This window comes from Oryx dammah, unplaced genomic scaffold, assembly GCF_014754425.2.
Source record: "Oryx dammah isolate SB20612 unplaced genomic scaffold, SCBI_Odam_1.1 HiC_scaffold_21, whole genome shotgun sequence".
NCBI classification, from domain to species: domain Eukaryota; kingdom Metazoa; phylum Chordata; class Mammalia; order Artiodactyla; family Bovidae; genus Oryx; species Oryx dammah.
The window spans coordinates 41,965,619-41,991,130 of record NW_024070205.1 but is presented as its reverse complement, the minus strand read 5'-3'; the positions used below and the strand labels follow the sequence as shown (position 1 = coordinate 41,991,130).

The 25,512-nt window shown below is 39.0% G+C and overlaps 1 protein-coding gene across 1 annotated transcript in view; it reads left to right on the top strand.

Annotated features, from left to right (window-relative positions):
- The window catches only part of MROH9 (maestro heat like repeat family member 9), a 97,773-nt gene that overhangs the window by 49,257 nt on the left and 23,004 nt on the right, over nt 1-25,512 (top strand). Inside the window, exons 11-17 of the mRNA XM_040262840.1 lie at nt 8,628-8,782; nt 10,990-11,155; nt 12,211-12,353; nt 13,627-13,764; nt 16,040-16,160; nt 19,560-19,697; nt 22,873-23,049. Of these exons, the coding sequence (XP_040118774.1) occupies nt 8,628-8,782; nt 10,990-11,155; nt 12,211-12,353; nt 13,627-13,764; nt 16,040-16,160; nt 19,560-19,697; nt 22,873-23,049 (1,038 nt within the window). The remainder of the gene's footprint in view (nt 1-8,627; nt 8,783-10,989; nt 11,156-12,210; nt 12,354-13,626; nt 13,765-16,039; nt 16,161-19,559; nt 19,698-22,872; nt 23,050-25,512) is intronic.

The following is a 25,512-nucleotide window of genomic DNA, read 5'->3' as shown; positions in this document are numbered from 1 at the left end:
AATGGACAAACTCTCAGAAAGGTACAATCCCTCAAGACTGAACCAGGAAGAAAGAGAAAATATGAACAGACTAATAGCAAGTTCTGAAATTTAACCTGTGATTTTAAAACTTCCAACAAGCACAAGTTCCAGAATGGGTAGCTTCACTGGCAAATTCTACCAAATATTTAGAGAAAACAACTATACTAAACATCTATACTACTAAAACTGTTCCCAAAAAATTGCAGAGGAAGGAATACTTTAGAACTAATTCTATGATGCCATCATCACCCTGATACCAAAACCAGACAAAAATACCACAAAAAAGAAAATTACACACCAATATCACTGATGATCATAGATGTAAAGATCCTCAATAAAATGTTAGCAAACCAAATCCGAAAGTACACTAAAAGGATCATATACCATGGTCAACTGGGAGTTATCCCACAGATGCAAGGATTTTACAAAATCTGCAAATCAATCATAATGTGATATAACACATTAAAAATTGAAGAACAAATCCATGTGATCATTACAACAGATGCAGAGAAATCTTTTGATAAAATTCAACATCCATTTATGATAAAAACTCTTCAGAGAGTGGGCATAAAGGGAACATACCTCAACATAATAAAGACCATATATGGCAAACCCACATCTAACATAATACTCAATGGTGAAAAGCTGAAAGCATTTCCTCTAAGATCAGTAACAAGACAGGTAAACACCATTTTCATTAACCATAGTTTCAGAAGTCCTATTCAGAGTAATCAGAGAAGAAAAAGAAATAAAGGGAATCCAACTGGAAAGAAAGAAGTAAAACTGTTAGTGTTTGCATATGACATGATACTATACATCAAAAATCCTTAAAATGCTGCCAGAAAACTACTAAAACTCATCAATGAATTTGGTAAAGTTGTAGGATGAAAAATTAATATGCAGAAATATGTTGCATTTCTATACACTAACCATAAAAGATTATAAAGAGAAATTAAGGAAACAATCTCATTTACCATCACATCAAAAAGAATAAAATAAACCTATGTAACATGGTCCACCAGAGAAGGGAATGGCAAACCACTTCAGTATTCTTGCCTTGGGAACCCCATGAACAGCATGAAAAGGCAAAAGACAGGACACTGAAAGATGAACTCCCCAAATCGGTAGGTGCCCAATATGCTACAGGAGATCAGTGGAGAAGTAACTCCAGAAAGAATTAAGAGACAGAGTCAGAGCAAAGACAACACCCAGTTGTGGATGTGACTGGTGTTGGAAGCAAAGTCTGATGCTATAAAGAGAAATATTGTATGGGAACCTGGAATGTTAGGCCCATGAATTAAGGCAAATTGCAAGTGGTCAAACAGGAGATGGCAAGAGTGAACATCAACGTTTTAGGAATCAGTCAACTAAAATGAACTGGCATGTGTGAATTTAACTCAGATGACCATTATATCTATTACTGTGGGCAAGAATCCCTTAGAAGAAATGGAGTAGCCATGATAGTCAACAAAAAAGTCCAAAATGCAGTACTTGGATACAATCTCAAAAATGACAATGATCTCTGTTCTTTTCCAGGGCAAACCATTCAATATCACAGTAATCCAAGTCTATGCCCCAACCAGTAATGCTGAAGAAGCTAAAGTTGAACGGTTCTATGAAGACCTACAAGACCTTCCAGAACTAACACCCCAAAAAGATGTCCTTTACATAGTAGGGGACTGGAATTCAAAAGTAGGAAGTCAAGAGATACCTGGAATAACAGGAAAATTTGGCCTTGGAGTACAAAACAAAGCAGGACAGAGGCTAACAGAGTTTTGTCAAGAGAACACGCTGGTCATAGCCAACACTCTCTTCCAACAACACAAGAGAAGACTCTACACATGGACATCACCAGATGACCAGATGGTCAACACTGAAATCAGATTGATTATATTCTTTGCAGCCAAAGCTGGAGAATCTCTATATAGTCAGCAAAAACAAGACCAGGAGCTGACTGTGGCTCAGATCATGACCTCCTTATTGTCAAATTCAGATTTAAATTGAAGAAAGTAGGGAAAACCACTAGACCATTCAGGTATGATTTAAATGAAATCCCTAACGATTATACAGTGGAAGTGAGAAATAGATACAAGGAATTAGATCTGATAGACAGAGTGCCTGAAGAACTATGGACAGAGGTTTGTGACGTTGCACAGGAGGCAGTGATGAAGATCATTCCCAAGGAAAAAAAAATTTTTTTAAGGCAAAATGGTTGTCTGAAGAAGTCTTACAAATAGCTGTGGAAAGAAGAGAAGCAAAAGGCAAAGGAGAAAAGGAAAGATATAAGCATCTGAACGCAGAGTTCCGAAGAATAGCAAGGAGAGATAAGAAAGCCTTCCTCAGTGATCAGTGCAAAGAAATAGAGGAAAAGAACAGAATGGGAAAGACTAGAGATCTCTTCAAGAAAATTAGAGATACCAAGGAAACATTTCATGCAAAGATGGGCACAATAAAGGACAGAAATGGTATGGGTGTAACAGAAGCAGAAGATACTAAGAAGAGGTAGCAAGAATACACAGAAGAACTGTTCAAAATAGATCTTCATGACCCTGATAACAATGATGATGTAATCACTCACCTACAGCCAGACATCCTGGAATGAGAAGTCAAGCGGACCTTAGGAAGCATCACTACAAAGCTTGTGGAGGTGATGGAATTCCAGTTTAGCTATTAGAAATCCTAAAAGATGATGTTATGAAAGTGATGCACTCAATATGCCAGCAAATTGCAAAAACTGAGCAGTGGCCACAGGACTGGAAAAGGTCACTTGTCATTCCAATCTGTAAGAAAGGCAATGCCAAAGAATGCTCAGACTATCACACAATTGCACTCATCTCACATACTAGTAAAGTAATGCTCAAAATTCTCCAAGCCAGGCTTCAACCATACGTGAACAGTGAACTTCCAGATGTTCAATCTGGATTTAGAAAAGGCAGAGGAACCAGAGATCAAATTGCCAACATCCGTTCGATCATCAAAAAAGCAAGAGAGTTCCAGAAAAACATCTACTTCTGTTTTATTGACTACACCACAGCCTTTGACTGTGTGGATCATAACAAACTGGAAAATTCTGAAAGAGATGGGAATACCAGACCACCTGACCTGCCTCTTGAGAAATCTGTATTCAGGCCAAGAAGCAACAGTTAGAACCAGACATGTAACAACAGACTGTTTCCAAATCGGGAAAGGAGTATGTCAAGGCTGTATATTGTCACTCTGCTTATTTAACTTATATGCAGAGTACATCATACAAAATGCTGGGCTGGATGAAGCACAAGTTGGAATCAAGATTGCTGGGTGAAATATCAATAAACTCAGATATGCAGATGACACCACCCTTATGGCAGAATGTGAAGGAAAACTGAAGAGCCTCTTGATGAAAGGGAAAGAGGAGAGTGTAAAAGCTGGCTTACAACTCAACATTCAGAAAACTAAGATCATGGCATCTGGTCCCATCACTTCATGGGAGATAGATGGGGACACAATGGAAATTGTGACAGACTTTATTTTCTTGGGCTCCAAAATCACTGCACATGGTGACTGCAGCCATGAACTTAAAAGATGCTTGCTCCTTGGAAGGAAAGTTATGACCAACCTAGACAGTATATTAAAAAGTAAAGACATTACTTTGCCAACAAATGTCTGTTTAGTCAAATCTATGGTTTTTCCAGTAGTCATGCTTGGATGTGAGAGTTGGACTATAAAGAAAGCTGAGTGCTAAAGAATGGATGCTTTTGAACTGTGGGGTTGGAAAAGACTCTTGAGAGTCCCTTGGACTGCAAGGAGATGAAACCAGTCAATCCTAAAGGAAATCAGTCCTGAATATTCATTGGAAGGACTGATGCTGAAACTCCAGTACTTTGGCCACTGGATGAGAAGCACTGACTCATTGGAAAAGACTCTGTTGCTGGGCAAGATGAAGGCTGGAGGAGAAGGGGATGACAGAGGATGAGATGGTTGGATGGCATCACCAACTTGATGGACATGACTTTGAGTAAGTTCCAGGACTGGTGATGGACAGGGAAGCCTGGCGTGCTGCTGTCCATGAGGTTACAAAGAGTCGGACATGACTGAGCAACTGAATTGAACTGAGCTGAATATAAGGAGGCAAAAGACCTATACTAGAAAAACTTTGGAAGGTTGGTGATAAAATTGAAGATGACACAAAGGGAAGTAAAGATATACCATATTCTTGGATTGGAGGAGTATTGTTAAAAAGACTAGGTTGAGACTTCTTTGGTGGTCCAGTGGTTCAAAATACACCTGCCAATGAAGGGGATGCGGTTATGATCCCTGGTCCAGGAAGATCCCACATGCTGTGGAGCAACTAAGCCCATACACCACAACTCTCTGAACCTGTACTCTAGAACCCATGCTTCACAGCCCATGCTCCACACTAGAGAAACCACCACAATAAGAAGTCCATGCACTGCAATGAAGTGTAGCCCCTGCTCAGCAGAATTAGAGCCCCACAGGCAGTGACAAAGACCTAATATAGCTAAAACTAAATAAATACACTTTTTACCAAAATGAGTAGACTACCCCAAACAGTGTACACATCCAATGGAATCTCTATCAAATTACCAATAGCATTTTTCTCAGAACTAGCACAAAAAAATTTTAAATTTATATGAAAACATAAAAGATCCCCAAATACCCAAAACAGTCTGGAGAAAGAAGAATGGACCTGAAGGAATCACACTTCTTTACTTCAAACTATATTACAAAGCTACAGTAATCAAAATAGTATGGTACTGGCAACAGAAACAGATACATAGATCAATAGAACAACACAGAAAGCCTAGAAATAATCCCACACACCTATGGTCAATGAATCTACAACAAAGAAAGTAATATACAATGGAGAAAAGACAATCTCTTCAAATTGTGCTCAGAAAATTGAACAGCTACATGTAAAATAATATTAGAACATTTCTAATACCATATATAAAAAATAAACTCAAAAAGGATTAAAGACATAAATATAAGACCAGATACTATAAAAATAATGGAGAAAAACATAGGCAGAACATTCTTTGATATAAATCTCAACAATATCTTTTTGGATCCATCTCCTAGATGGCATAATATTATACACTAAAAATAAAAATGTATATAATGTAAAAATGGAAATAAAAATAGACAAGTGGGACCTAATTAAACTTAAAAGCCTTTGCACAGCAAAGGAAACCATAAGCAGAACAAAATGCAACCTATGTAATGGTAAAAAAACATTTGCAGATGATGCAACCAACAAGAGATTTATTTCCAAACTATACAAACAGCTCATACAATTCAATACAAAAAAAAACAAGCAACCCAATCAAAAAAGGTACATGGAATGATGCTTAATATCACTAACTATTAGAGAAATTCAAATGAAAACTACAATAAGATAACACTTCACATCAGTCAGAATGGCCATCATCAAATAGTCTACCAATAATAAATGTTGGAGAGGGTGTGCAGAAAAAGGAACCCTCCTCCATTGTTGGGAATGTAAATTGGTACAACCAGTATGGAGAACAGTATAGAGATTCCCTAAAAGGCTAAAAATAGAGCTACCATAAGATTATTCAGCCATAAAAAAATGAAACAATGCCATTTGCAGCAACATGGATGGACCTAGAGATTATCACACTAAGTGAAGTAAGCCAGACAACAAAGATAAATAACATATAAAGTCAAAGTGAAAGTCACTCAGTCATGTCCGACTCTTTGTGACCCCATGGACTATACAGTCCATGGAATTCTCCAGGCCAGAATACTGGAGTGGGTAGACTTTCCCTTCTCCAGGGGATCGTCCCAACCCAGGGATCGAACCGGGGTTTCCTGAATTGCAGATGGACTCTTTACCAGCTGAGCTAACAGGGAAACCCATATGTATAAACTAATACAACATTGCAAATCAACTATATTTCAGTAATACTTTTAAAAAAGTAAAGCCATAAAACAAGAGAAAAAGTTGAATGAAAATGGGAAAAATAAAACTTACATGAAGCCTGTAACGAGAACTTGCAAGATTGTAACTCAGTGTTTCCCATTCTAGGCCATTCCACTGCACATAGTTCATTCCTTCAAAATACAGATGCACGTCTTCTTTACCTGTCAAAATGTTTTTGGAAGTGTATTGTTCCATTATTATTCTATTCCATTATTTTGACTTGCTTGTTAAAGGACTCAAGTTATACATATGCTTTCTGAATTGAGCTTATATGTTTTACCTAATAAAGTCTACCCAACCAAAATAAACCTTTCTTTAAAAATGGCTTTTCTCCTATTATCCATAAATGCCCAGACTGGGAGGCTGCCAGAAGGGTAGACTAGGAGGTCCCTGAGCTCACCCACTCCAAAAGGCACACCAAAATTACAATTATTTACAGAGCAACTATTGATGAGAAAGACTAGGAAACTAGCAGAAAAACAAATCTACAACTAAAGAACTAAAGAAGGAAGTGCAATAAGATGGGTAGGAAGTACAGAGACACTATACAGTCAGTATCCATACCCTCAGATTGGAGACCCATGAAGCAGAGGATAATCACAATTTCAGAGGTTCTGCCCAAGGAGTAAGGCATCTAAACCCCACATCTGGCTACCCAGCTTGGAGGTCCTGCACCAGAAAGATGAACTCACAGAATATCTGATTTTGAAGGCCTCTAAGCCTCGCTTTCAGGAGAGTCAGAGGGCTGTAAGAAACAAAGGCTTCACTCTTAAAGCATACATGGTAAAACTCATATGCTCGAAGACCCAGGGCAGAAGCAGTAATTCAGAAAGAACGTGGGTCAAACACACTGATCTTGGAGAGCCTCCTAGAGAGACAGGAGGCAACTTGGACTCACCTGGGGACATAGATTCTAGTGAGTAATGAGGATGAAAGTTACAGTGTGGCAAGCGTAGCCAAGAATAATGTAGTATCTTCACATAATGACAGATGAGAAATTTACACTGTAAACATTTTGTAGCATAGAAATATGGAATCACTATGTTGTACGCCAGGAAATAAGAAAGTGTTGTAGGTCAATTATATTTCAAAAACAAATTAAATTCATAGAAAAGGATATAGGATTTGTGGTTTGCCAAAGGCTGGTGGGAGGTGTAATTTCCAGTTAGAAGATAAATAAGTACTAAGGCACAATTAACACTGCTGTATATTATATATGAAAGTTGTTGAGAGTAAATTCTAAGAGTTCTTCACCAGAAAATATTTTTTCTTTTCCTTTTATTTTGCATGATGGATGTATGCTAAACTTATTGTGGTAATCATCTCATGATGTATGGACATCAAATCATTACATTGTATGCTTTAAACTTATACAATGCTTTATGTCAATTATGATCTCAATAAAACTTGAAGGCAGTGACTCTCATGGAGGCAGTGACTCTCATGGAGGCAGCAAGCACGAGATGTGTCTGTTGCCCTCATTAGGTTTAATTACCTAGTTGGATCATGATCATATCTTAGTCTCTCAAAGTGTTCTAGTAATTGTCAGTGGTTTACATGAAGTGACCATGGGTGTATCAAACTGTACAAAACTGTATGGAAACTGTATCAAAATTGTACCTATTTCTAAAATGAAAAGGCTCTCATATTCTCCTCACTCTGCACTTTGCTGTTGGTATGACAAGGCATTTAAAGATGTTCCTGGCATTTTTTTTTAAATTTGTAAGTATATGGGTTAACTTTATGGTCATTGGCTAGAAATCCCAAGTTCTCAGCTGTACATATGTATAGTTTGTAAAAACAAAGCAACTGAGATACACTCTTAATGTTCCTTGCTTGGTGTGGAGGCTGTGGGTCAATGCCTTCCAGAGGGGCTGTAGCTCAGGGCGTGCACTGTGGAACTGGACCTGTGGACGCTGCTGTGGGCATCCAAGGTTGTCTTGTTTTTGTATATAGTGACATAGCATCCCACTGCCATTATTAGCTGTGGAAAATGAGAGGGTCAGCTGGAATGAGAATTGTTTTGGATCATTTTTATTTGAAGTGCTTCCCTTGTGGCTCAGCTGGTAAAAAAAAATCTGTCTGCAATGCAGGAGACCTGGGTTTGATCCCTGGGTTGGGAAGATCCCTTGGAGAAGGGAAAGGCTATCCACTCCAGTATTCTGGCCTAGAGAATTCTATGGACTGTATAGTCCATGGGTTCGCAAAGAGTTGGACTCAACTGAGCGACTTTCATTTTCACTGAAGTACAGTAGTTTTAAACTTTTTTAAACAAACCCTAGAACTCTGCATTGTCAACAAAGCCAAGAGCCACTGCACCAAGGAAAGTTCAAGAATCTCTGTACTAAACATGATCTGCGATGTCCTATTAATTTTGTTTGTATGTTTGGAGTACTTAAATGTTTTTGAAACCAAATAAACAGTATCACATTTTTTAAAAATGTCAAGGAAAAAAATAAATGCATGTTAATTTCTCATGAAAATAATCATTTCATTATGTAAAAAAGCACATAAATATGCTTTCCATTGGTGCTTATTTGTGTGTTAGTTGCTGCCTTGGTCATTCTGAGAAGGACTAAATTCTTAATGTCTAAGAAATGTTTGGTTTATAAGTGCCTAGGGAACAAGAGACTCTAATTGGCCTGTGAAATTGCTTTTACAGGTGTCTAAAATTGTGGATACTATTTATAAGCAACTGTGTGGAGATGATTCTCCCATTTTGAGGGAAGCTATGTTGCGGGTCATCACCTTGTTGACACGTACTTCACCGAAGAAGGTCATCTTTCAACTGATGGACTATCCAGTACCAGCAGATGAGTAAGATCCCTCATGCAGGGTTTGTTCAGTCTTGAGAGTCAGATAGAGCAGGGCAGGTCATATCTCATTTCTTTTTTTCCTGAAAGATAATGTCTATTTTTACACCACATGGGATGATTGTAAGGCTTAACTAAGATCATATACAGTATGTACAGCTTCATAAAATATATGACACACAGTAGACAATCAAGAAATGATAATTGTTATTATTTATTTGAGGCTTTGTGTTCTGTCGTGTATCCCACATTGAAAAACCTCTCCTCAAAGTAATAATGTTTTTTTCCCTATATGTGATAGAATTCATAGTGGGTTTTTTTTTTTTCATTTATGAAGGACAGACCTAAGATATTTCCACCCACCAATAAAATAATAAAACAAAAAAATTCCCAGGTATAGTTGGGAGTCCCTTGTCCCTTAACTGTTTATTTGAAATTCATGATCCAGGATCATAAGAAATATTTAAGAAGAAAGGATGCTAATGTGAGCCTACGTGACTTTATGAATCTAACAGCCAAATTAGAAGAGCTTATTAATTCACATTACTCCATTTCTATAGTTCATACATTGGAAGGGAAGGTATTACTTCTCTATTACAGTGTAAAAGGCAGGAAGTTACATTATGGAAAGAATGCAGGCCTTGGAAACAAATTGACCCTTATATCCTGTGTGACATCATGTAAGTTTCATAAACATCATGATCCTCAATTTCCTAATCTGTGACATGAGCAAATTTTTTATCTATGAAGCTGTTACATGGATTAAATTAGTTAATGTCTATAAGAGGTCAATGAAATCAATAAAACGCTAAACGAATTTTGTTGATTTTTTCAACAAGCCAACCAAGTTTGTTGGTTTTTTGTTGGTTGTTCTTGTTGTTGTTGACTTTTTTCAACTGAGAGATAGCAGTTTTTAAAATATACATTTATTTATTTTAATTGGAGATAGCATTTTTTAAGGAAGCTTAAATTCACAAAGTATTTTACTACTTAGGCAATTCTTGAAAAGTTAAAATATTCATAGGACTCAGTGTTTTCTTGTTTAGGTAGGAACTGAGTACCCACTGTGTGTAAAGTAGTCCCAGCCTTCAAGCATTTTGTTGAGGAGAGTGAATATACCCACATGAATATAAGATAAAAGCTGCCAATGGGTCCATCATGAACAGTATGAATTGAGAAGGTACAGAAAGCAGACCTAATTAGAATTAGATGAACTTTATTAAACTGGTCACCAGGAGGTCTTGTGCAGTAGTAGGTGAGGACGGACATAAAAAAGACTGGAATTTGTAGGTAAGCTTAAACGGAGAAACAGAAAAAAGATCAGGTCAGCCAGAAGATAAAATCAAGAGGTAAAGGAAGAGGACTTGAAAGATTTGATGTCCATGTGGTTCTAAGCATGGTTCTATGAATAAGCCTTACAGACAAAAGCATTTGGTACTAGGGTTCTAGAGAGCTGAGTGTGTCCATGTTCTGAAGGGCCAGGGCCCCATATTAAGAACCCAAATGCAGAGAGAATGAGCAACAGAGTTCAGAACTCAGCACAGCTTCACAAGGTATCAAGAATATACCAACACAGAGGACTGTTTTTAAAATAAGCAACAGTAAGAATAATCTTGAAGAGTAGCAGTATGTAGGGAAAGCAACTTGGGAATTGGAGGCTGAGAAGCTGGGATTCTAGTCACATCTGGTGAGCTGATTAGATATGTGACATTTGGGGAAATGGCTTAGTTTTTAAATTTAACTTTTTAATTTTTAAGTTATGTACCTTTTTATTTAATTACCTTCTAGCTTTTCACATTGATTTATTTACATATATGTTAATTTGTATATCGTTACCAGTTTTAAAATATTCAATTATCCCTGGACAAACAAGGTCACAAGATGGAAGGAAGGGTATGGGGTACAGAAGCTGATCAGTTCCTGACTTTGAGCTGGACAGATATTTAAATAACAGTAGGAAATGAACTTGCAGACTGAGAGACTGTATTTACCATAAGACCTTATTAAAATTCTTCCTTTGTTTTCAAGGACAAAAATCTTAATGGGATCATTTGGGAATGGGAATATCAGTTTGTTTTGGACTTGTCTGAAGTTTCTTTGCTCTATAAACACGTAAAACCAATATTGTTTTCCTGATTTGAGTCACATTGTTGAACAGAAAATGAAAAGTGCACGATTCTCATGATTGGGGGTCGGGGGTTGTGTTTGCAGCATTTTGATACTGATGTGGTATGCAGCCGGTTCCGAGTCAAGTGTGGTCCCCCATGTACTGAAGACAATCTTGTTGATACTGAAAGGAAAGCCTAGAGAAATGGAGAAAATAATAACAGAAAGAAAACATTTCTCTCTCGACACTACGAATATGATGCCTGTGGCGGTAAATAACACAATGAGTAATTTCCGCTTCCTTGACACAGTTTGGCTCTCCTTCATTCATTCATTCACTCAGTGCACATCTATGATCACAAAGCTTACAGTCTCGTAAGAGACAGAGACAATGAACCAAAAAAATGTGTCATATGTCAGATGATACAAAGCTTAGAAGAGATATAAAGCAGGGTAAGAAAAAGAAGTGGCTGGGAGGGTTTCGGTAAATTGCTCAGGGCAGGTCTCTCTACTATAGTAATCTAATCAAAGACCTGAATGAGGTGAGGGAGTGATCCTTGCAGGTACCTGGGCATGAGAGTCCTAGACAGAGAAAAGGGCAAAAGCCATGTAGCGATGGGAGTTTACCTGGTATGTTATCGAAGCAAGGTAAAAACATCTGGAGAGAACTAAGCAAGGGTGAAAGCGTAGGAGATGGTATCGGAGAGGTAGCCACCAGTCAGGTCACATAGACTTGATAGGCACGTGAAGGCCTAATCTCATTCATGCCATCATTATATATCTCCCAAGCACCCACATTGGCACTCCTGAGAGTAAATTCAAGTCTTACAGAGATATAATAGGAAAAAATGGATAATGTTCCACAAACATGAAGTGGTGAGATATGTTTCTCTGATATTGTAGGTATTGTAGTGGTCAGGGCACCAAACAATTTGTTAGTGACCTGGTATGCCCCACCTCCTTTAAATATTTCACTGTCCTGGATTGTTGAAGCGTGGGAGGACCTGCGTTATTAACCACATTGGCATGGAGTCTGGGGAGCTGTGTCCTCCTTGGGAATCAGCTTGCTTCCTGCTGGTTTGGCAGTCAGGCACTGTTGATAGTGCTTTGGGAGCCCATGGCCAGAAAATGCTTGGCATGGTTCCTGCTTCAGAATGGACTTAGTGACCATTATTGAATGAATGAGTATACAAGCTCGCTTCAGGTTTCCTTCAAGGAAGTTGGGGGAAGGGTTGCAGAGCCCCTCCCTTTCCACATCCCTCATCACTGCTGACTTGGTTTAAAGGGACATGGTTACATTCTTGACACCAAACCTTTCCGTTACAGGCGTCCCAGGCCCTGTGCACATTACTGCCTCTTGGTCCTTACAAGAAAGCGGTGGCCCAGTTTTTCCCCCAGCTTTTGATGGCCCTCATGCTTCAACTCTTTTACAGCAGCAACCTGAGACTGATGACAGAAGAAAGGCCTTTGTGAGATACTACGGGTTGTTTCAGACTGAATAAGAAATGCGCTTCCAGCTGTCAAATATCTCTACTCCTTTGGGTTCCTTTGGAACTACATAATCCCATGTGCAGTATATTCATTTATTATAGTTTTCTCCCCTTTGAAGGGTAGGGTGCCTTTGGAAAAGTAATTACCCTAAGTACCTCAAAGTAAGCTAGGACCTTCCCCAAATGTGTCTGTAGTGTATATAAAAAAAAAAATCACTCCCACAAAACACAGTTTATTCCTGCCACAAAGGGACGCCACCACACAGAAAGAGTAGGGAGGAGCAGCAGGTCCAAAGCTGGACATGTACCAGCTCTGCCATTTCCTCTGATAGTGATCTCTCAGGGTAAATTAGGTATAAGGTAAAATAATATGCCCAAATGTGTTTTGTGAAATGTACAGTTGCCTTGTGGTTGGTGATAGGATGAGTGGGCTTAGGATAGCATGCTGCCATTCTGTCCATGTGTGCATGCGCTAAGTCACTTCAGTCGTGTCTGACTCTTTGCAACCCCATGGACTATATAGCCCACCAGGAAATTCTGTCCATGGGATTCTCCAGGCGAGAATACTGGAGTGGGTTGCCATGCTCTCCTCCAGGGGATCTTCCCAACCCAAGGATTGAACCCACACCTCTTATGTCTCCTGCATTGGAAGCTGGGTTCTTTACCACTAGTGCCACCTGAGAAGCCTGCCATTCTGTCCACATAAGGTAAATTCAGCTTTTCTCTTTTGCCCAAGAGATTACAGTTAGCTTTGCTACTGTGCAGGGTAATCTAGGCCCAACTGTCTGCTATTTGCCCTCATCTAAGCCAGGCAGGACTCTCAAACACAATCTGTCCCATTAAGATGTAAAGTATGCTAACATAATCCACTCTCTTTCAAGCAGACATACACCAAATCATCTCCAGTAGGTAAGAATGTATTTTATTTATTTAAAGCATCCAAAGAAGACAATCAACAAGCACCTTTAGCATGTTTTCACATCATTTAGCATCTTTTGCTAATAAGCTTTTAATAAACTAGTATGCTGCTCTATTATTCATCCTAGATTTTATATGCTACAATTTCAGTTTAACTCGACATCCCGCACCCTGTTAATCAGCAGAGATGAAGACCATTTAGTGCTATTTTCCTTTGAAGCATCCCCTTTCCCAAAATCAGCATCCTGCCCATCGTAGAAAAGGCAGGTCATTTATATTTAGTTATGTAATGGCTACTGGCAGGTGATGACTCTCCTCTTCTTTGGGCCCTTAGCTATGCCCGGGATGCCCTGAGAGTTCTGCTAAATTGTTCTGGACTTCAAGAGGTGGATACTGCTCTAAAGAGAAAGAACTGCTGGAACCAGTTTTCCCAAGTGCTGTTTCACCATCACGGAGTCTACCTTGTGGCCAAGTAAGAACAGGGGCTTTGAGAAATGTTCTGTCTGTTTCCCACCTGTTTCATCTTTCTTCAACTGAGCCATGTGGGAACACAGTCAGTATCCACTCCAAACTTCCAAATCTCTCTTAATAATCTGAATTACCATTCAACTCCTACTTTTTCACTTATTTTTGAGGGGGGGCTACTTTTCCTTGCCTTGCTTTCTTAGCTAATGACACAGATACCAAATTATCCTTCCTCTACCCAACAAGCTTCTCTTTCAGATAAGGAGAACAAGAGGAGAATCTGCTGCTTCCTTCCTCTGTTGTTAGCTGATTTCTGCTTTATAGACATCAGATGGTTATAAATGTGCTCCCACTTAGAAGAGGTCTGGTATAAACCTGTGCCCAATGAGACAGATAAATTTGGGAAAGTATAGAAAAGGGCTTTTACTTGTACCATAGTTCTTTTTCTAGCTAATCCACCAGTGAATAGCAAGCTTCTGATTACAGGAATCAGATTTTCTGATCAAGAATCACGATACATGGCCTTGACAACTCAGTAGACCATTTGAAGTTGTGACTGACTCAGAAAGTACAGTGCATATGGTTTCTGGACTCTTGGTGCTTTTAAACCAACATTTTATTTGCACATAGATTTCAAGAACATATTTTATATAAAAACAAAAGGTGGTACCTTTCCATGCTACAGATAGAATCATTCTATCATCAGTACCTTAGTACATTTGAATCTTCTTACTCAAAGCATTGCCCACAAACCAATAGCAAGAGCATCGTCTGGGAGTGAAATGTGCAGTCTCAAGGCCCTCTCCAAACCTACCAATCAGAAGCTGCATTTCAGCAAGATCCCTGATTGATCTGTATGCACATTCAAATTTAAGCATCAGAAAAAGACCCTGATGCTGGGAAAGACTGAGATCAGGGAGAAGGGGGTGACAGAGGATGAGATGGTTGGATGGTGTCACCAACTCAACGGACATGAGTTTGAGCAAACTCCGAGATGGTGGGGGACAAAGGAGACTGTGTGCTATAGTCCATGGGGTCGCAAAAAGTCAGATACAAAATAGCAACTGAACAACAACACTTTAGTGCTTCTCTACCTGGAATCTTCAAATTGAAGCTCTGTTACATGATCCTTCCTAGTCCTGCCAATCTGATCTAGGCCAGCATGTTGGAATAACTGTGAGCCTGGTCACTGGCCCAAGTGTCTTATAGAGAATGGCTCAGTGAATCAGGGCTCACCACCTCTTCTCCTTAATAACCTAGGATATCTCCCAGGATAGTTTCTTAATTATATCATTCAAAGGAATGATTTGGTCTAAAACTACCAATGTAACCTGTCAGCCATGAAATTAAAAGACGCTTGCTCCTTGGAAGAAAAGTTATGACCAACTTAGACAGCATATTAAAAAGCAGAGACATTACTCTGCTGACTAAGGTCTGTCTAGTCAAGGCTATGGTTTTTCCAGTGGTCATGTATGGATGTGAGAGTTGGACTGTGAAGGAGGCTGAGCGCTGAAGAATTGATGCTTTTGAACTGTGGTGTTGCAGAAGACTCTTGAGAGTCCCTTGGACTGCAAGGAGATCCAACCAGTCCATTCTGAAGGAGATCAGCCCTGGGTGTTCTTTGGAAGGAATGATGCTAAAGCTGAAGCTCCAGTACTTTGGCTACCTCCTGCAAAGAGTTGACTCATTGGAAAAGACTCTGATGCTGGGAGGGATTGGGGGCAGGAGGAGAAGGGGACGACAGAGGATGAGATGGCTAGATGGCATCACTGACTCAATGGACATGAGTCTGAGTGAACTCCGGGAGTTGGTGATGGACAGGGAGGCCTGGCATGCGATTCATGGGGTCACAAAGAGTCGGACACGACTGAGCGACTGAGCTGAACTGAACTGAACTGAACCTGTGTGGTCATCTTTGATTGTCAAGATATTTATTTTGCATTATTTATTTTTTCTCCTTTTGGTCAGACATGGATGGGAGCTTGCAGTAACATAGGGCAGTCTGTACTGTGACACAGGATAGGAGAAACAGGAAAGAGGAGTAATGTTAAGGACAGAGATATTATCAGTGATCCAGGTATATAAAACTCCCCAGAGTCTGCATAGAATTCATAATGGGGCTGCAGTTTACCTTGGATAAAGGGATATTTGAGAATATTCTTTTTATCTGCATGATACAAAATACAAGGCTAATGGTTCTCCCTTTTCTACCATTAGCATATACTGATGCCGAAAGTGTTTTTATCTTCTTTGCTAATTCAGTGTCTTATTCTCCTTTACAGAACTCTCAGTGAATATAACTTTCCACAGTTTCCAGAGACCTTGCATTATCTCTACAAACTCGCTGTAGAAGGTCCTAGAAGGTCAGAAGACAGTGTCATCACAATAATTTTCCTCACTGAAGTGAGTTTCACTAGGAGACTGTGGATAACTGGGTTCTCATTTCCTTTGATAATCCAAACTTAAATCAACACTCCAATGTTTTATCTCCCTCTCCAAATACTGATTCTTACCAAAAGTTAAGACAATAACAGATATCTGAAGCTGAGGGGATAAGGTGAAGATAGATTTGGATTATGAGAGGGTTGTCCCTTTAGACTGTTTCAGAAGTTGACCTTTGAAGGGGTATGAATTGTGCAAACTAATTATTTTTGTAGCACTAATTCATATATCTCTGCATGCTTGTTAAAGTATCTGGATAATTGAGTTTACTAAAGGTGCTAGGTAACCTTTGAATCTAAATGAGACTTCAGACTGCATGGGGGAAAAAAAAAGAATGGACTAAATAACTGGGTAACATGAAGATATAGAACTGTATCACTTTGTACATGAACATTACATCAAATATTGGAATGCCATAAAAAATTAAGCAAATTGAAGCTTTCTGCTTACAAAAAGCATGTAGAAAATTCTATTAAATGAAATTAACTAAATGAAATCTAATCTTCCCTAAAAGTAATATATAATATAGAAGTTCCGATCTAAGGTATGATGCTAAATATTTCCCAAAGTTTGACATGATTTCAAACTTCATAGCAAAATAGTTAATAAATTACAAAGGCATACCCCTACACTATAGTATGTACTTCTAAAGCTTTCAGAAGGATACATGAATTAGTTTAACATAACATTGCAATAGCAAATCACCTATGTATTTCAAACTTGCTTAATACATTTGAATCTCTCATATTTTATTATGTGACTCGTTATTTTTATTGTATAAATACCGAATCAGTCTTAAACATAACATACAAAATCCCTCCCATACAATAACACAGTTAAAAGAAATTTACGCCTACTATTCGTTTTTAATTTCTATCTCAAATAAAACAAATGAGTTCAGGTTTTTAACATAAATAGATGGAGAAAGAGAAAGACAGGTGGTGGGGGAGAAAAAAAAGGATGGAGGGAGGGAGAAAAGAAATTTCTTAGCTCAGAAAGGTCTAGAAGTTGTGAGTATCTCTACTTCTCAGATCTTGGTTTCTAAATACGTTTCCCACAAAAAGGAACACAGGTTCCCTGTAGGAATGGTTGATTCCAGGGAATGTATGCAATGAATCTGGAACAGCCTGTTCTGCTAGACTTACTTCAAAAATGACAGAATGGGTCAAAAGGACACAGAAGCCAGCTTGAAGGAGCATCCCCAGGAAAACCTATGACAATCTGATCATCAAAAGGATTGACAGTAATGCCATATAATCCTTTGAATAAAATAAGAATCCTTGAGCCTGAAAAAAAAAACAAATAAAAAATAAACATACCAACTACATAAAATGTATATAAGCATCATTAATATACCTGATAATGTTGAATGAAACCTAGTTGTCTCTCTAATCATGGATGTAATACTTACTTGATGTAATATTATATCATGGATGTAATACAATTGGAAAATCACATGACTTTCCTTCCAGGAAATCAGCAATGACCACACTCTTCCACTGCTTTCTCTATTTAGAACTTCTGGGCAATTGTCAACTTTCCAGTTCAACTATGCAGCCCCTTGGCCTTTAGTTATTCTGAGCACACAATCTATGTGTTTTACCTTATTGTGGTCTTCTCAGCCAATGATACCTAAGATAGTTATTACCAATGCCCATGCCATATATTAATATTTGTTATTTCTAGTTTTCTACTACTGTAAATAGCAATTGAGTTTACATCTTTGTGCCTAAATTCTCTTTCTTTCGGTATTTTATTTTCTTATAATAGATTCCAAGGATTTGCAATAATCACTAAAGTGTATAAGCGTTCTTGGGCTTCCCTGGTGGCTCAGTGGTAAAGAATCCACCTGCCAGTGCAGGAGATGCATGTTTGATCTCTGGGTCGGGAAGAGCATCTGCAAAAGGAAACGGCAGCTCAGTCCAGTGTTCTTGCTGGGGAAATCCCGTGAACAGAGGAGCCTGGCGGGCTACAGTCCATGGCGTCACAGAAGAGTCGGACACAACTTAGCGACATGAACGTTCTCAGGCTGGGGACGGTTCACTGGGAGGCAGGGCCATCAGTGCTCCCCACATGGTTCACTGGTGAGCTCATTCCATAGCACTTCACCACCGTGGACAAGCTCTCCAATGTGAGAGGTAGAATGGATGTCCTGAGGGAGATTTGATTTGTTCTTACTGTTAAAACCTTCAGAGAGGTTGAACATTTAAAAAATATTATTATTTATAAATTAAAGTTTCATATATGAATACCCTGATCTTTATCCATTCAGCTACTATGACCTTAGTTTTTTCTTAATGAATTGTATGGTTTTCTCTCTTTCACACATGCACACACACACACCCCACAGATTTGTGGAGGATATTAAGTAATATATGAACATGGTACTTTAAACATCATTAGTGAGATAAAACACAAAGATTAAAAAAAATCTGTAAAGAAATATTTCCCCCCCCAGAGGGTTTATTGATATTATATGTGTTGATACTATAATTTTAAGATTATGATACGCATTGAAAGTGAAAGTGTTAGTTGCTTAGTCATGTCCAACTCTCTGCAACCCCATGGACTGTAGTAGGCCAGACTCTTCTGTCCATGGGATTCTCCAGGCAAGAATACAGGAGTGGGTTCCTATGCCCTTCTCCAAGGGATATTCTGGACCCTGTGATTGAACCTGGGTCTCCTGGGCTTCCCGGGTGATGCTAGAGGTAAAGAACCTGCCTGTCAATACAGGAGACATAAGAGACACAGGTTCGATCTTTGAGTTGGGAAGATTCCTGGAGTAGGGCACAGCAACCTACTCCAGTATTCTTGCCTGGAGAATGCCATGGGCTGAGGAGCCTGGCGGGCTACAGTCCGTAGGGCCACAAAGAGTCGGACACAACTGAAGTGACTTAGCACACACACAGGCTCCTGCACCCCAGGCAGATTCTTTACCATCTGAGCCACCAGGAAAGCCCATGATACGCATTACATGGTAGAAAATGAATAAATAAACATATAACTGCTATTAAGGTTTTCCAGGTAAGAGAAAGAGGAGGCAGCATAAAAGTATAAAAAGTCAACATAAACTCTATTATCCTATATGTAAAAATTTATTTCATCATATCTATATGTAGATATGATGACATTTTCTTTCATCATATGTATATAACAAATCACATATTTCCTATTATATCTGCTACTTCTCCTTCCCTCTATGGGCCCAGAAATATATGTGAAGTAAAAGTATGTGTCTGTATTTAGAGTTTTAGTGTGATTTGTATTTGTTTTACTAAACATCTCGTGATTTTTATTACTGAAGCAAAAAAATCATGCTTGGCCATTATTCCATCTATGAACTTAACTGTTTTCTTTTAGCTTCTCAATAATTTCTTCAAGGACCCATTCCCAGAAAAATTTTTGGTTCTCTTCAGAAACTGGGTCAATGACCCCGATCCTGCAGTTTGCAAATTGAGCCTTCAGAAAATTGCCAGTATGGCACCAGTTATCAATGAGGTATGCGTGTATATGTGATTTGTGTCTGCCAGCACTCAAAGTTATGATCTGAGATTTGATATAACTCAATATCATTACTGGAGAAGGAAATGGCAACCCACTCCAGTACTCTTGCCTAGAAAATCCCATGGATGGAGAAACCTGGTGTCCATGGGGTCGCAAAGAGTTGGACACGACTGAGCGACATGACAGAGGTTAAAGTGTCTGCCTGGAATGCAGGAGACCAGGGTACGATCCCTGGGTCGGGAAGATCCCCTGGAGAAGGAAATGGCAACCCACTCCAGTACTCTTGCCTGGAGAATCCCATGGAGGGAGGAGCCTGGTAGGCTACAGTCCATGGGGTCGCAAAGAGTCGGACTACTGACAAAACACTGATTATTTTTAGTTTGTACATCACTAAAACAAACTCAAAGTCAAGTATTTTATCAATAAGGAAACTGAGTTGAATTGAAAGGATGTGTTGTCAATAGGCTTTATCATCTTATTTATATTTTTCCAGGAGATTATTCACTACACTCAGGACTTATCCAAATTGCCCTACATAAACACTCTTGTTACAGTCTAAACCACATGTCTGTAAGTTATTTTTCACTCCAACATACAATATGAATACACATTAATTCCTGTCTCAGAGCATTCATTCAAGTTTTTTCTTCCTTTATAATACTTTCCTCCTTCACACATTCACATTTTTCTTATTTTTCAATGATTATCTCAAGTCAAATTTCACTGAATATTCTGCTTTCTAGCAGCCTGATCCCTTTCAGAGCCACACCAACTATAAGCACTTGCTTATATAATATTTATATTTTTGGCTCTCTACCTATGACTCTGAAACTAACAGCATCAGCATCTCTTGGAAACTTGTTAGGCCCTATCACAGGCCTATGGAATCAGAAATCCTAGAGTTTGTGCCCACCAACCTATGACTTCAATACTCCTCCAGTGATCCTCAGTTCAGTTTGGTTCAGTCACTCAGTCGTGACTGATTCTTTGCAAATCCATAGACTGAAGCATGCCAGGCTTCTCTGTCCATCACCAACTCCTGGAGTTGCTTAAAATCATGTCTATTGAGTTGGTGATGCCATCCAACCAACTCATCCTCTGTTGTCCCCTTCTCATTCTGCCTTCTATCTTTCCCAGCAACAGGGTCTTTTCAAATGAGTCAGTTCTTCACATCAGGTGGCCAAAGTATTGGCGTTTCAGCTTCAGCATCAGTCCTTCCAATGAATATTCAGGACTGATTTCCTTTAGGATGGATTGGTTTCATCTCCTTGCAGTCTAAGGGATTCTTAAGAGTCTTTTCTAACACCACAGGTCAAAAGCATCAGTTCTTTGGCACTCAGCTTTCTTTATGGTCCAACTCTCTCATCCATACATGACCACTGGAAAAACCATAGCTTTGACTAGATGGACCTTTGTTGGCAAAGTAATGTCTCTGCTTTTTAATATGCTGTCTAGGTTGGTCATAGCTTTTCTTCCAAGGAGTAAGTGTCTTTTAATTTCAAGGCTGCAGTTACCATGTGCAGTGATTTTAGAGGCCAAGAAAATAAAGTCTGTCACTGTTTCCATTGTTTCCCCATCTATTTGCCATGAAGTGATGGGACTGGATGCCATGCTCTTAGTTTTCTGAATGTTGAGTTTTAAGCCAACTTTTTCACTCTCCTCTCTCACTTTCATCAAGAGGCTCTTTAGTTCCTCTTTGCTCTCTGCCATAAGGGTGGTATCATCTGTGTATCTGAGGTTATTGATATTTCTCCCTGCAGTCTTGATTCCAGCTTTTGCTTCATCCATCCCAGCATTTTGCATGATGTACTCTGCATAGAAGTTAAATAAGCAGGGTAACAATATACAGCCTTGACGTACTCCTTTCCCAATTTTGAACCTGTCCGTTGTTCCATGTCTGGTTCTAACTATTGCTTCCTCACCTGCATACAGATTTCTCAGGAGGCAGGTGAGGTGGTCTGATATCCCCATCTCTTGAAGAATTTTCCGGTTTGTTGTGGTCCACACAGTCAAAGGCTTTAGCCCGGTGATTCTAATACAGGCTAAACCGGAGAACTACTGTCCTATGTCATTTCCCCCTGTCATGTGAATACTGCTTGCCTTCCCAGAAGAGCACATCAAAGCATACTCCTGAGTTTTGTAATTCACTCGCACATTCCAAAGTACCTTGCACAATGCTGAGACTGTAGATATTCCATAAATTGTTACTGATTTAATAATAAATTTAATAACTCCTAGTATATCTATTAAGAATAGTCTCTGAAAGCTTAAAGACAGTCAGTGGGCACTCATTTTGCATTTAGAATGAAGTAAGCCATAGTTTATTGGCTTTAGATAAATCATAGAAGTCAATAGTATGAACTGTAAATAGAAAGTTATTTATTGCCTTGTCTAGTGCTCTGACCAGGAGAGACACAGTAGAAAGTGGTCTGGATTGAGGTTTCACATACCATCTACTAGTAAGGACTCAGTTTTCCTGCATGACACAAGCGTCTTCTGGCTATTACTTTGGCAAATAGTATTTATTTCTTTTACGTCTTTTCTTTAAAGCCTTTCTTTTTCTTTTTTGATGCCTCTTTTTCATGTTCTAATGGCTTGATGTTCTGCATGTGTCTGATCTGCAGTTGAGGCCCACAACTTAGCTCAGGAGCTCAGTGGCTCTCATGTCCAAACAGGTCATTGTTATCTAGTTTAGGTGTTAGTACTGCCAATGGCATGTTGGTAAATATTTATTAAACAATGAACTCTGTGAAAATAAGGCCACTTATTCCCTGGTGTAAATACTCCCACCATCGCTGATTTCAATCTATCAAAGGGACATCAGGAAACATGGATCTGGGCAGAGATGCATCGTAGCACATTATTAGTTAATATTTCCCCCATACAGATACAATACATGTAAACATCCTGAAAGGCAGAAAAATTCAGCAAATTTAGCAAAAGAAATAGGAAGAAATGAGTTTTGAGTATTTACTACCATTGTTTTTATTTATTTCTAAATTTTTAAAATTTAAATTTTTAATAGTGACTTTTTCTGACAATTGATTCCTGTAAGCCAGCCCCAGCACATCACTGCATGCTGCCCAAACTCAGAGGTGTGCATATCAAATGCTACCTCAAGTCTCCTTCTAGTTCTTAATTCCCACTATTTTCTTTCTGTTATACCTAGATAGAAAATGTCTGCAGCTTATTAATATCCATCTTGGATGCCTTCCTTTCCAAAGACATGACGGTTGTAATCCGGGCCTTGATAACCCTCAGAAAACTTTTAGACAAACTGGACAAGGTGACCTACTCCTCCCTGTCTACCAGAATTGCCTCCAGCTACTGTCCTCTGATGGATCATGTGAGTTGCGCAGATATATGAGATCATTAGGTTTCATCATTCAGCTGAAGCACCAGCTAAGGCAATGATATTACATTCCAGAATAACTGAACAGAAGTCAGGCAATTTGTGCAGATCTGCCATTTGTTTTTCAGAGATAATAATATTAACCAAGTAAGTTCTAAGTTTGTATATGTGTTTTTACACACTTTAAAAATTTTCAGTTCAGTTCAGTTCACCTCATTTCAGTTGCTCAGTCGTGTCCGACTCTTTGCGACCCCATGAATCGCAGCATGCCAGGCCTCCCTGTTCATCACCATCTCCCGGAGTTCACTCAGACTCACGTCCATCGAGTCCGTGATGCCATCCAGCCATCTCATGCTTTGTCGTCCCCTTCTCCTCTTGCCCCCAATCCCTCCCAGCATCACAGTCTTTTCCAATGAGTCAACTCTTCGCATGAGGTGGCCAAAGTACTGGAGCTTCAGCTTTAGCATCATTCCTTCCAAAGAAATCCCAGGGCTGATCTCCTTCAGAATGGACTGGTTGGATCTCCTTGCAGTCCAAGGGACTCTCAAGAGTCTTCTCCAACACCACAGTTCAAAAGCATCAATTCTTCGGTGCTCAGCCTTTTCACAGTCCAACTCTCTATTTATTTTTGGCTGTGCTGGGTCTTCCGTACTGCTCAGGCTTTTCTCTAGTTGTAGCAAGCAGGGGGTTATACTCTAGTTGCACTGCACAGTCTTCTCACTGTGGTTTCCTCTCTTGTTTCAGAGTATGGGCTTTAGGGCACGTGGGCTTCAGTTGTTGCTGTACATGGGCTCAGTTGCTGTGGCTCCTGGGCTCTAGAGCACAGGCTAATTGTGACTCACAGGCTTAGTTGCTCCGTGGCATGTGAGATCTTCCCGGATCAGGGATCGAACCCATGTCTCCTGCATTGGTAGGCAGATTCTTTACCACAGAGCCACCAGGAAAGCCCTGTATGTTTGTTTTTAAACTACAGAAGTCTGACCATAGGAAATGAGAGTCAAAATGTAGCCTTTATTCTTAGATGAAAGAGGAATTGTAGTTTAGTGGCTATATTTGTTAACCCTGAATCTGAAATTTCTAGGTTCAAATCCTTGTGCTGCCACTGACTAGCTGTGAAATCTTGAGCAAGTGGCTCAGTGTGTTAGTCCATCATCTGTAAAACAGAGTGAGTAGCAGGCATATTATGGGTATTAGAGTTGACATGTGTAATACCCCAAATGAAATTATTATCATAGAAAACATTAATTAGAAAGTGTGTGATCAGAAAGTTGTGTGTTTTAAAAATTCTAATTTTTATGGTAATTGTGTAGTATTTATGGCAAATGTATAGTTTATTAAAAATATAGTATTTTAATAAACAAGAACATGTTGGTATACGATGAGAAATATATTTGTTTTTAAAGAATCCTTTGATGAGTTGTTTGTGAACCAGAGAATTGTGTCATAGTAAATTATCTTGCCAAAATTTGTAACTTCTTACTAGTTCTGCAGATTTCATTGAAAAAGGGCTCAATATTATTAACTTATAGAAAGAGGAAACAGTGCCAGAAAAGATTTTTATAAGGACATAATGATAATAATACTAATAATAACACTGGCTAAAATTTATTGAGCATTTACTGTACACCAGGCATTATTCTAAGGGATTTACATGAACAATTTCATATAATTCCCTAGACAACTCTCTTGGGCTTCCCTTGTGGCTCAGCAGGTAAAGAATCCACCTGCAATGTGGGAGACCTGGATTCAATCGCTGGGTTGGGGAGGTCCCCTGGAGAAGGGAAAGGCTACTCACTACAGTATTCTGGCCTGGAGAATTCCACGGACTGACTAGTCCATGGGTTGCAAAGAGTCGGACATGACTGAGCAACTTTCACTTTCACTAGAAGACAATTCTATTACTATTATCCAGTTTACATATAAGCAAACTGAGGCAAACTGAAGTGAATATTAGACCAAGTTCATACAGCTGATAATTAGTATGTCCATGTAAATAATTATCTTCAGAATGGAATAATATTTTTGTAAAAACTGGAAGTGATATTATATTTTTTAAAAATTAACCTCTTCCTCTGACTTGTAATTTTTCTCTTCTAGAATCCTTATAATCCAATCACCTTCCTATTTGGACTAAGTAAACCCTTGGAAACCTAGTATTATGCAAGTACACAAAGAATTCGATTTGGTATTCAGTAGGAATTCTGTAAAGGCCTCCAGCATTTGAATACATCATGGTTACATTACCCTAAGTATTTTGATAGAAATTATCCCCAAGTTATATGGATTTTCACATGTTATATTTTTCAGTTCAGTTCAGTTGCTCAGTCATGTCCAACTCTTTGCAACCCCATGGACTACAGCATGCCAGGCTTCCCTGTCCATCACCAACTCCCAAAGCTTGTTCAAACGCATGTCCATCAGGTTGGTGATGCCATCCAACCATCTCATCCTCTGTCA